This window comes from Akebia trifoliata, chromosome 12 (assembly GCF_017979445.1).
Source record: "Akebia trifoliata isolate Shusen 1 chromosome 12, ASM1797944v1, whole genome shotgun sequence".
In the NCBI taxonomy this organism is placed as follows: domain Eukaryota; kingdom Viridiplantae; phylum Streptophyta; class Magnoliopsida; order Ranunculales; family Lardizabalaceae; genus Akebia; species Akebia trifoliata.
In genome coordinates this window covers 36,087,533-36,100,361 of record NC_141386.1, presented here as the reverse complement: position 1 = coordinate 36,100,361, position 12,829 = coordinate 36,087,533, and the positions used below count along the sequence as shown (strand labels likewise).

General features: G+C 36.0%; 2 protein-coding genes across 2 annotated transcripts; one reads left to right on the top strand and one right to left on the bottom strand.

Moving 5' to 3' along the window:
• Positions 1 to 166: 166 nt before the first annotated feature.
• LOC147389968 (ras-related protein RABA3-like) lies at positions 167 to 2,731 on the bottom strand. Its single transcript, XM_086418424.1, has 2 exons — positions 2,255 to 2,731; positions 167 to 742 (listed from the first exon to the last, which is right to left on the bottom strand). The coding sequence occupies exons 1-2, from the start codon at positions 2,548 to 2,550 to the stop codon at positions 286 to 288; spliced, it is 753 nt and encodes a 250-aa protein (XP_086274550.1). The 5' UTR covers positions 2,551 to 2,731; the 3' UTR covers positions 167 to 285.
• A 3,713-nt stretch (positions 2,732 to 6,444) lies between these two features.
• On the top strand, positions 6,445 to 10,566 carry LOC147389967 (uncharacterized). The gene is made up of 8 exons (XM_086418494.1): positions 6,445 to 6,698; positions 7,338 to 7,482; positions 7,577 to 7,745; positions 8,087 to 8,357; positions 8,908 to 9,173; positions 9,293 to 9,508; positions 9,615 to 9,723; positions 10,135 to 10,566. The coding sequence occupies exons 1-8, from the start codon at positions 6,548 to 6,550 to the stop codon at positions 10,194 to 10,196; spliced, it is 1,389 nt and encodes a 462-aa protein (XP_086274620.1). The 5' UTR covers positions 6,445 to 6,547; the 3' UTR covers positions 10,197 to 10,566.
• Positions 10,567 to 12,829: the final 2,263 nt, after the last annotated feature.

The window sequence follows — 12,829 nt, the reverse complement described above, 5'->3', positions numbered from 1 at the left end:
GTAAGGTACTTTTTTACTGTTTTCCATTCCACCATCTCTTTATTTCTTAATATTACTGGGCTGGGGAAACTTTATAACTTATTTAGTGGATCTAGAATTAGATTGCTTGCTTTATGAGAAGTATACGTAAAGTAAATATAAGAATATTACACTTCAAAACAGTTAAAAGAGGAACACAATTTACTATTATATGAAAACAGAACTCCTGCAATCATTCAGCATCGCCAGTCAAACCGAAAATTCATAGTAAAATAAAAAAAGAAAAGAAATGGGACGAAGCGAATATCAACAAGAACAAGACGACGCTTTCTTCAACTCACTCATCTCCAAATCAGCCCCTGAAATAACATCAATCTTTGATCCTTTGAGCATCAACACCACATCATCACCATCAGTTTTTCTTTGCTTGCACTCCAAGGCCTTCTTAGACACCACTCCGTGGATCTCCTCTAACAGCTTAAAGAAGGCACTCTCCACGTTGTCACCTTTGAGTGCGGATGTCTCTGAGAAGAAGAGCCCTTTTTCTTGTGCAAACTCGACAGCATCCTCAGTAGGAACTGCTCTGATGTCAGTGAGATCAGCCTTGTTTCCAATCAGCATGATCACAATGGAGTTGTCAGCGTGAGACCTTAATTCCTCCACCCACCTTGCTACATTATCAAAGCTCAGCCTCTTGGTGATGTCGTATACCAACATTGCTCCTAGTGCCCCCCTGTAGTACGCACTCGTAACTGCTCGATACCTGGGCCCATGAGGGAAAAAAAACACTGATCAAATGATCCTGATCGCTTATCACTCAAATTGATTTAATTGGTTTACTTCTTTTGGTTGGCCACCCAAACTTGGCTAAACCATGCGAATACATATGGCATCACTATTCCCCAGAATACCATCCCAGAATCTGCTCTATATCTCAAACTATAAATACAGTTTCATATATTATGGAATTGGAAGGTGATTGATGCATTGGTAGGTAATTATTGGATAACAAAACCTTATTCCAAAAATTAAATTATTTTAAGGGAGATTTAGATCTATTAAAATTCCTACTAGTATTGTGAAATTAGTCCCATTTTAAATGCAAGAGAAATAGCCAAAGTGTGAGCCTCACGAGGGCTTCTTTGGGATAAATACTAAAATTTTATTTTGAATAAATTAAAAAGAGCTGCTATTGGCACACCAACTTTTAATTATTTCAGTAGAATTTCTTATATTATTTATCACACCCCAATTTCTTAGCTTATAATCTCTATATAATAACACACTCATTCAAACAATTTCAATAGTTGTTGGTTTACAATTTTCGTTTGAAACCCTAAACCCCAAAAATAGAAATTGTGCACCAAAAAAAGAAGAGAGGGACCTTCTATATTTGCACCCAAACTTTTACTTATTATCAATCATTCATTTAGTTTCTTTAATTTTAATTGGGCTGTAATAAGTAAAACTAGCTGTGCCAATAGCAGCTCTCTAAATTAATACATGGGAAATTGTGTCAGTTGTTTTATGATGGTGCCTCGTCACCAACCACACCCAAACAGATTATGTTAAAAGATGGGTTTAAATTTATAATTTTAATAATATACTTAATGTTTTTCATCGAGATATTGTATCTCGATGAAAAGCATCTATGGTTGGTTCTTATACACTCCGCATGTTACTTTAGCATTACCTTAACAACAAACAACAGACAAACAAATATTAATGCTGGAGTGACCTCAGTGGGGACACATGGGGTGGGGGAGGGGTTGCCTCTTGACGTGATGGGGGCGTGCATGCCCGTAGATGCATTTTTATTATTATTTTTTTCTCAAGATACAGAGTAAAATGCATCTGTATCCCCTGCTGACGTCAATCTAGCATAAGAAAACCCATGCCTAAAATTTCTATTAAACACAAATATTCCTTTGTTTTTAAATCTCTCAAAACACTAGTAGTGCTCGCTTATATGATGAACCCACACATTTTTGGGATGGACCCCCACACAAATATAAGTTGGTAATTAGATTAGATTTGGGGGAAGGCAGGTGACACTTGAGATTTTACGTATGTATTCCGTACGTAACATCACAATATCTTTGGGAAATAATGCTGAATCATGCACTGCATGCATCATTATCACTTATGATGATCAGAATGTTTTTTAAGTATGTTGGTCTCTGTACACAGTGTAGTCTGTAGTAGTACATCCGATGATCTTATATAAAACATCATCAATGTCCATTTTATTTAATTAATGAAGGTTAAGGATTACCTTTCTTGGCCAGCAGTATCCCAGATCTGAGCTTTGATGAGTTTGTCGTTGATGATGATAGTTCTAGTTTGGAACTCTACCCCAATAGTTGACTTTGAGTCAAAGCAGAACTCGTTCTTTGTAAACCTCGATAGGATTTGTGTCTTACCCACCGCTGAATCCCCAATCACCACCACCTTGAATACGTAGTCTATTTTCTCTGCAGGAGGAGGATGACCCCCCACTACTCCTACTCTCACATTCTCTTCTCCTTCCTCCTCCAACCCACTCTTCTTCATGTCTTCTTCTTCTTGCATCTTTTCTTTCTTTTTCTTTTTTTCAACCAAAATTAACTACAGGCCCCTAAATGAGCCAGTCTGGGTTGCTTCTTTGGTTTCCTTGCACTCCAGCTTTAAAATGATGTACTGAGACTGAGACAGAGAGAGACTGGACTTTATTAAGCAGTAAACACTGTCGGCGCTATAATTGTGCTCTCTCTCTCTCCTCTCTCTCTCTCTCTCTTGCTTACTTGTACCATATAGATTATTGAGGGAAGAACAGTGCCCTTGATTTAAGCATGAAATTTTGGTACCCACAGTAGAACTACGAAAATGCCCCCTCTCCATGTTGAGAACATAAAGACTTTTTGAGTTGGTTGATATGTAGGAACATTTTAGTAACATTTGCTATTCGGTGGGGGTTGGATCGTAAGACCAAAACAAAAATCTCAAACACCAAAAGTTGCTTGATTGGATGGATGTCTTTGACCCAATCATCCCATTCTACTCTTTGAGAAATTTTTTCCTTACTAACCTAGTAAAATTTACTCACTAAAGGTTCTTTTCCTCAAATGGACTATCACATCAGCTATCCCCTCTAAGTTTTTTTTTGAAAAACTCAGATTTAAAAAGAAAAAAAAAATACATTAAATACACATGGGTAACAACCACTTGAAGTTATTTTTGATTAAAAAAAAAAAATATTCTTTTGAGGGCAGTTTTAGTACAAAATTCAAATTACAATATGTATTTAATGCAATTTAACGTGTGCTCTTAAGATACAAATTAACAAAATCCAAAAAACCGAACAATTTGTTTTGAGCTTATTCAAGATTTTAAAAATAATTGGTTATTGTATTCTATACGTAACACCCAAACTTAAAATTGAAATTTAGCAAGTAAAAATAATTTTACTTTGAAATTTTTTTTCTCTTGAAAATCGGATCATGTTTTTGGATGCTACGAGGTGAGTTCAAAGACCCTTAATAGGGGGGTGGAATCTGAAATCCTTACTGACCTAGTAAGTTTAGTCTTGACTCTTTTACATTTTATTTTTATTTTTTTCTTTTTAAGATTTTCCGCATCACCTCAAATGTATTAAAGTTTCCTAGGGATCGATAGGGTTAGTTTTGCTTAGAATCCCTTTTTCTTTTGGACCATTTCATGTTCCACTCATCCTGAAATTTTGACCCTAACAAAAATGAAGAGTCTAGATCCTGTGTGCCTGGGAGTGTCATAGTTTCGTTACTCTCATCCTTTTTTGCACCGTCATGCAAGCTTTTCTCAAGTTCGAATCCCACTACCCATAAAAAAAAATCTTGGTGGCCATGCACTAGTCTGGTGTAGGGACTAGTTTAGTGCGCGTAAGCTGGCTCGGATACCCTTCGTTATCAGAATCAAAAAAAAAAAAAAAATGCAAACTTTTCTCAATCCTCTATCCTGTAATATTTACCTACCAACTAAATACAAAATATCAACATGATTGACAAGTTTTATCTGTTGGATTTTAGATAAATATCAATCAAATCATTCATGTTTTCTTATTTGTGCAAATCTCAAAGACTTATTTTATAAATCTCGAGATCTTTTAGACAGTGGATGAGATTTAGTAAGATCTTTTTTCATCATTATATTAATAAGACTAGTCAGAATCATTAAGGATAGCTTAGCATTACAATTAGATAAGTAAAAAAACCTTATGGTCAAATAGAATCATTAGAGAGGAGACTACATTTACCATAATGAATCATGACTTTACTATGAACTACAGAAATATCATCCGAGGTAAGGTGATTTAAAATGATTACTACATTTCAGCATCATTATGCAACAAATCCTGAAAAAAGAATATAAAAAAAAAAAATACCCACACAAAATTGGTCAAGAGTAGGAGGCCATCATCCAATCAGGTTTAAGTGGAGTAAGGTAGAACCACACCCAAAATACTCTCCTGACATGGCATGTATTAGAATCATAGATTTTTTACCTCGGGATGTACATAAGCACATCTCCATAAATATTTACAGTTGTGTATCCCAAGGCAAAAAGATATATGATTCTTGCACATGCCATATTAGGAGAGTATTTTTATTATGTCACGTGAGGGAGTAAAAAAATCACTACTCCATTTAAAAATGAATCTTAGATTGAAAATTACTTGGAGGTTTCCCCAACTAAAGCAATGATAATTTGACACCCCCCTCGTGGCATACTCATGATACTCCGATGTGCCACAACCATAGATTTTCTTTTATCAAAATACACAACTGCAAGGATTTATGGGGATGTGCAATTGTGTATCCCAAGGCATAAAGTCTATGGTTCAGTGCATGCCACGTCAGGAGAGCATGCCACGTGAGAGAGTCAGATTATCACGACTCTATACGAGAACTCAAATCCTGTATTAACGGGTTGGGTTAAGTACCGCATTTGGTCCAAGAATACCATTAAGCTTTACATCATAGAGTACCTTATGGTGAGAATCTATGGATTATACCAGTATGCATCGCCAATGTAACATGCTTAAATCATATTTTTCCTCCTCAAAATCTATTTCTAATTGTAAATTATTTTTATTTTTTTTGTATCCCTACTCCTTGACCATCTGCTCAGCTTATGCTTCTAAGAATCTATAAACACGAATGCAATCCGACGATCAAGTTAATTGTCGCATGCATATTTGGGCAGTGTCATGCAATCATTTTGCAAGTATGGTTATTTGTTCAGGAACTAATAGCTACTATCATTTTAGTTCATGTGATGTTGAATTCACACTTGATAGACTTTCTTCTTTGGGATTTTTATGATCCACATGTTGCTCTTGACAAACTCTCGATCAACATGTGACACAAATTAATGCAGAATAATTCCCATCTGTCCCCACACTAATATACATTCAGACACAATGTATATATAACCATATCTACTCATAATTGTTGGAGGTAACCTTATTCAGTTTTCTAAATTGCTCCATCATGGTATATGGAAGTAGTTTATTGATGCAAGACTCAGATTGTGAGTAATGAACCACATGCTGATAATTTTTCTTTTTGAAAAAATCGATTAATTTTTTAAATAATCAAATAGACCATAAGTGGTGAGATATAAGGATATCCATATCTAATTATTTATCCACTTATTTTTATCCGACTTTTAAACAAATTTCAAACAGATATCCAAGTGGATATAAGTTTCGTTGTGAAGATGATGGAAAAATCTTAATTTATTGTGAATTTACCATATTAAATTCAAAGAAACGAATTTTCAAGTTAGATATGACACATATCTATATTCGATTCTAAAAATATTTGATTAAAAATAACTACAAATAAGATTATCAAAATTTTTTACCGGATAAAAAATTTGTATCCATACCCAAATAATTTAGGTAGGATAAGAGTACTATACGACCCATTGCCAGCCCTACTTGTGCACGTCCCATCTCCCTCTATTTCTTTTAACATCCAACCCAAGTGTCGGTGGATCGAGATCGCACCCACTACTTCATCTCTAGTGGCCAAACCATCTATTTAGATCATCAACACGATTTGACCATTTTATTGTCAAACTAAAAAAAAATTTTAAATAGGCAAGTTGAGACATGACATGTTACATTTGCATCCATCGATCAATCAGGATCGTTGATATAGTCAAAGTATATTAATATAGTGTGAACACAATGATAAACTCACTGTTGACCTAGTCAAATTTTCTTAAGAATGATATTTGTCTAAAGTTGGCAGCATGTTAATAACCATGCCCATTGGTTGGACCCTAATACTGTGCCATGTGCTGCGACATGTTATGTGGAGTCGTTTAACAACCCAACTTCTTTAAGTACTGGATGGTAGAATTGAAAGAATAAGGCCCTTATATTGCAACAAGTGACGTCACACAAACCATAACATTTTTGCCTCTATTTTCTTTCCCACTCATTCTCAATTTCGCTAAAAGGAGGGACCCAAGAAAGAGTTGTCATTCTCTCTCTGTCTCTCTTTTCTCTTTCTCTGTGTGTGTGAGAGATCGATCTGCAACAATGGAGATATTCTACTTCCTCGTTTTCGGGTTTCTTTCGGTGGTGGTTGCAGCCTTGGAGCTCAGCAAGAGCAACAAAGATCGCATCAATACTTCCACGGCCTTTAATTCATTCAAGAACAACTATGTCCTTGTCTACTCTCTCATGATGGGTAAGCTAGATCTGACATTTTCATCCGAGATTCAAATCTGGGTTCCTTCTTTTATGTTGATTCTAATGTGGTTTGGATCCGTTTATCTGTAATTTTGTAGTTATAAGTAAGTAGATAACAGATCAATGCTTGGGTTTGAATATGATGTTACTTGAGTAATTTTTTTCATTTGAGCTTGTTAGAATGTTGGGAATTAGGGTTTTGGGGCTCCTATCTGAGTCGTTAAGATGTGGGATCTGGATTTTTGTGCTCTTTTCTGTTATGGGTGTGAAATGTTTGTTTAATTGGTTAGTTTTAGGGTTCTGATTAGCCAGATTTCTTGTGTTTGTTGTCTTGTACGGCCATTGATATGTTGATTGTGATCGCATCTGTGTGTGTGTGTGTGTGTGTGTGTGTGTGTGGATAACTCTTTTCACTAATACTGTAATTAATTTCTTTGAATCTCTGATTTGGCTTCTTGATAAATTTCCTCGATCTTCCATGTTGCAAATTTAAATTGAATTGTAGATCTTGTCTTCCCCAATTTCTAGAAATCAACCATTCTTATAATTCTTGACAAACAAACTCAGGATAGAAGTCGCAAGATCGGATTTCTTTTTTTCTTTTTCTAACTAATAACTTGTGTTGGTGTGGCAATAGCTGGGGATTGGTTGCAGGGTCCTTATGTTTACTACCTGTACAGCCAATATGGTTTCGGGAAAGGAGAGATCGGACAACTTTTTATTGCCGGTTTTGGATCTTCAATGTTGTTTGGGACGGTCGTTGGATCCCTGGCTGACAAACAGTGAGACTTCCTTCAGAATTTCATTTATCATTCTTTAACGATAAACCAACTCATATTTATTCCTAATTTCAATACCTTTATGCATCAAATTCAGGGGTCGGAAAAGGGCATGTGTGACTTACTGCATTACCTACATTTTGAGTTGCATGACTAAGCATTCTCCTCAATACAAAGTCTTAATGATTGGTCGTATATTGGGCGGAATTGCCACTTCTCTCCTGTTTTCAGCATTTGAATCATGGCTTGTTGCAGAACACAATAAGGTGGGGGTCGTAACTCTTTCCTTAAATTGCATTGTACACTGGTTACTGATTCATCCGTCCTCTAATTGTTTGAGAATCAAATGGTTCTATTGGTAAACTCTAGGAACGGCCCAACAATGTAATTCTGGTGCTTGTTTTGCACCTCCAATTGGGTAAAATTGGGTCAAGATTATAATAGGAAATATCCCGAGTCCCATGTGGTAACTTTCTAATTGTGGGTTTGTCACATTTACTTGTTTTCCATTGACCGATGGTCTTCAGGTTCACCCTGACTGGTTCATGGATTTCGTATTGTATTTTGATACCGATAATTTTTTTCTCAATTTATTTCACCTGTGCAGAGGGGGTTTGAACAACAATGGCTCTCCCTAACTTTCTCCAAGGCGATATTTTTTGGCAATGGTCTTGTTGCCATTATCTCTGGGTTGTTTGGGAATGTGCTAGCTGATACTCTTGGATTTGGCCCTGTGGCCCCATTTGATGCCGCTGCATGTTTTCTTGCCATTGGTATGGCCATCATCTTATCATCATGGAGTGAAAACTATGGAGACCCTTCGGAGAGCAAGGACTTGCTTACCCAGTTTAAGGGTGCTGCAGTAGCCATTGGTTCAGGTGAATGTCTAACCACATTTTACCTTGAACACCTTTATCTTTATTCTTTGATGAACTTCAAGTATGCCCACATTCTAGACTCGAAACAACCATCCTCTAATTGCATACTAATATCTGTGCAACAAGAACAGTGATCAGACTCAAAACATTTGATAATTTTTTGTGTGGTAATTCCAGATCCAGGATAAGAAACTTGCCATCATCCTTTCACTTATCAAAAATAAAAACATTTGATGGCTACCAAGGTCATCTACTATTCTAAAAATCAATCTGATTGGATGGTCATAAATAACTTTAGATAAATATTATTTTGCTAGGTCAAAAAAATGGTGAAAGACCCAATAGAATGTTCATAGCTTGTATGATTAAGATCATCCAATTGGGTTCATTTCTTCCCTAGGAGATGTTCTGGTCCCACCATGCTACTTATGCACCCATTGTATTGTTTGTAAACCATTTTTATGGTCTATCTGGATGATGCCTTGGATATTCTTTCTTTTTCCTTTTTACCTTGGAATCCCTTTTAATATTATCTGGTTTGTGGGTTCAGATGAGAAAATTGCATTGCTGGGTGCAATACAATCTTTGTTTGAAGGTTCAATGTACACATTCGTGTTCCTTTGGACCCCTGCTTTGAGTCCTAATGAAGAGGACATACCCCACGGTTTCATTTTTGCGACATTCATGTTGTCTTCGATGTTGGGAAGCTCCATCGCATCACGGCTTCTTGCCCGTGCATCCTTCAAAGTTGAGAGCTACATGCAGATTGTGTTTTCAATCTCCGCCTTCACTTTCCTCTTACCCATTATCACCAGTGTACGTCACGGTATCCCAGTTCCTCCACACTCCATAAAGATATCTGATTTCTTGATCCAATCATTTACGAGAATCATGGGGCCCACTTCTTTCTAACTTTACCTGCTATCATGGAACAGTTCATCGTGCCACCCTCTAAGGTCAAAGGTGGAAGCATCTCATTTGCAGGTTCTATTCAGCTCTTTGGCTTTTGTGCCTTTGAGGCTTGTGTGGGGATATTCTGGCCATCAATCATGAAGATGAGGTCCCAATACATCCCAGAGGAGTCCAGAAGCACCATTATGAATTTCTTCCGCATTCCTCTCAACATCTTTGTGTGCATCGTGCTATACAATGTAAGGACAGAAAATACACTGCATGAACTCCCCCAGGAACCCCCCTTCCCATCTTCCAAAAAAAAAAATTACTGTTATTAACAATTTATCTAATTTTTGTTTGAAGGTTGATGCATTCCCCATCACTGTGATGTTTGGCATGTGTTCTTTTTTCCTCTTTGTGGCATCGCTCTTGCAGAGGCGGCTCATGGTGGTTGCAGAGAACCACAAGTCAAGTAAGTTACATACCAGTATTGAGACCTTGATGTTGGACAAGTTATGGACTTAAATAAGTTAATTTAGGCCAACTTGGTCAGCTTTTCATACCAGTATTAGACCTAGATGTTGGACAAGTTATGGACTTAAAAATAAAGTTAGTTTAGGCCACCTTGGTCAACTTTACATACCAGTATTGAGACCTTGATGTTAGGCAAGTTATGGACTTAAAATAAGTTTATTTAGACCAACTTGGTCTACACGACTTGTGACACGATACCTTATGTGTTATGATATAATGCATTTTGAGGCAAAAATTGATCCATGATTCTCAGAATTTTCCCTCAAGAATTTGTTGATACTCCATATATTTATGGTATTTTTGTTGCATGCTATGTTTCCTCTCATCGTGGATGTTTGCTTCTGCGTAGAACCACAAGATTGGACATCAATGAAGGACAGGGACACCGAGGCGGAACCATTGAATATCTGATTGATTTCAAGAAAGATGACACCAATGGGAGCGAAAGGAATACTATCTTTTTATTTTTCACCATGATGGCTTGCAGTTCTGACCTATCCTATAAATAAGGGAGGGGATGCATATGATGTTTCTTGATTCATTGAAGTGGAATTTTTAAGGGTGTAATCAGCCGGTAAAGGTCTTGATGCAAAAGATATATTGATCTGTCCAATAAAGAAAGGGATGGAGACTACTACTTTAGGATCTTTGTGTGTGTTTACAAAAAAAACTGGGGTGCCGCAGGAAGTAACAGGTATATGGCAGTTGTTATTGTGAGAGTTAAATGTTCTCTTCTGTAATTTTGGTTTTTTTCTTTTTCTATTCCAATTCAAGTTAGTTAGATGTGACTATTTTTCATCTGTTGGGGAATCTGGCCTTGCTGCAGCACCCCTCAGGATTATGAGACTCATTGATTCCTAACAATTTTAATGTGCAGCATCTTCTATGCATGTGTGCGGTTCCTTTTCTTCCTTCGTTCCACACTGAATTGATGTGGTAGTGGGCGGAGAACCATATATTTTATGAGTCGTGCTCAAGAGTGACCTCTTGACGTAGTGGTGCACATGTGTCCCTAGATGCGTTTTACTCGTTTATCAGAGACAATGCATTTATGTGCACCACGACATCAAGATGTCCCCCCACTGAGGTCACTCCAGCATTAATCATATTGTATATCAATGGGGAAAAAAAAATTGACTCTTCTAACCACTGCCACATCAGCAGTGTTGTGGACGAAGTCAGTTTAGAACTGCTGTTCTTTAAGTTATTCATGGATGAACCAGGTACACTACAGCATGTGGTAATGGCTACTTATATTTCTAGGTACCTGGTATGGTATGGGTTCAGGAATCGGATGCATATGGACCCAAGTGTGTCATGTCAAAACACATGATCCAAAACTTGCAGACACGAAATCCAATTGTCAGGGATTGTGTGTATACCAATGCACCCATCTCCATTGGAGATGCTTATCTCAAGGATAAATTTTGATCATTCGAATGTGTTTACTTGATTGGGACCATGCATTTTTTTTTTTTTCTTTTCACAAGTCATTATTCATGAGTCATCAACACAGCATTTAATGTTTTGCTTTACCTACTTCATCAATAACAACAACAAAGCCTTAAGAGCAAATATTTGTTATTGTTTATTTACTTGCTACGTTATGACAATCTAGTAAAACAAATTCATTTAATACGTGAAATTGGTAATCTATAAGAAAGTAAATCTATTTTATTTTATATAATTGAAAAATGCCTTGAAGACTAAACAAGTAAATCCTAGGTATTTTTCTATTATTACTCGTTCCATCGGTGAATTTTAATATCTTTTAAGGAAAATTTGATTTTTTTTTTTTTTATAAATATAAATTTTAATATTGAAGAAAACGGAGAAGAGGAGGTTGAGATAGCCTCCAAACAACAAAACAAGAAAAGTTAACAAGGCAACCAAAAAAAAAAAAAAAATACATGCCCGACGGAGGACTACAAATCATAAAAGGTTTTTCAATTAAAACTAAAATCTTGAAAGTATATTCCCGCAAAGTCTTTGCTCATCTTTGATCAAAAGAAAATAAATCTCAAATCTCTAGAATCATCTTGTGAGACAAGCTCTTCTTATTATGAACATCTTGTTGTTACGGTTTCTCCAGAATCCCCAAATAATGACAAAAAAAATGATAATCCAAAGATATTTTTTTTCTAAAAGAGAAGATATTGAAATCTCAATCCTCTAAAAGTGCGAAGAAAGATAAAAGAAGAACCCAATCTACTTGGAAATGAGATAAGAAGAACATCAAAATAACACAAGAGAAAGAACAATGAATAAGAATATGATTGACGAACTCTCTATCCCTCGAATAAAAATGACAAAAATTTGGGATAATCCACCTCCGACAAATCAAATTATCCGAGGTAAGGATTCTATCCAAAGAGGCAAATCATAAAAAGAAAGATACCTTAGAGGAAACAAGAGATCAAATGATACTCACTAAGAATTTTCTATGAAATGATAATAATGATAATAGAAAGTATCATTTGATAAATTGAAAAATGATTTGCACTCCAAAAAAGAATGGATATCAGAAAGCTAAGATTAACAAATAAAACTCTCTTAGACAAGTGGCTTTGGAGATTTAGAGAAGAAAAAGACAACTTGTGAAAATGGGTGGTTCAAGCTAAATATGGGTAGAATTCTCACCTTTTTATTAGCTTTAAATCACTGGAAGTTAAAGAGTTTATTAGCTTTAACTTGCATTTCTATAGGAAAATAATACAAATAATGCATGACTTTCTTTAAATTTTTATTAATTATTTATACAGCGGGGGCATTATACACTGCAATATGGTAGTAAATAAAAATCAGTTGATAAAGAACCCTACTTATAGCGGCGGAATTTTCCACTGTAAATATTTAATTTTTAACAAACGAAACGGATACGTATGGATGGAATTATCCGCCGTTATAGAGTAGCAATTTTTATAGAGTAGCAATTTGATCCTCACAAAGCATGGCCTATAGCGGCAGCTAATTCTGCAGTTAAAGAATTCAACTTATAGTGGCGGATGTTTCCGCTGCAATATTTATCATACGGAAGTGATCTA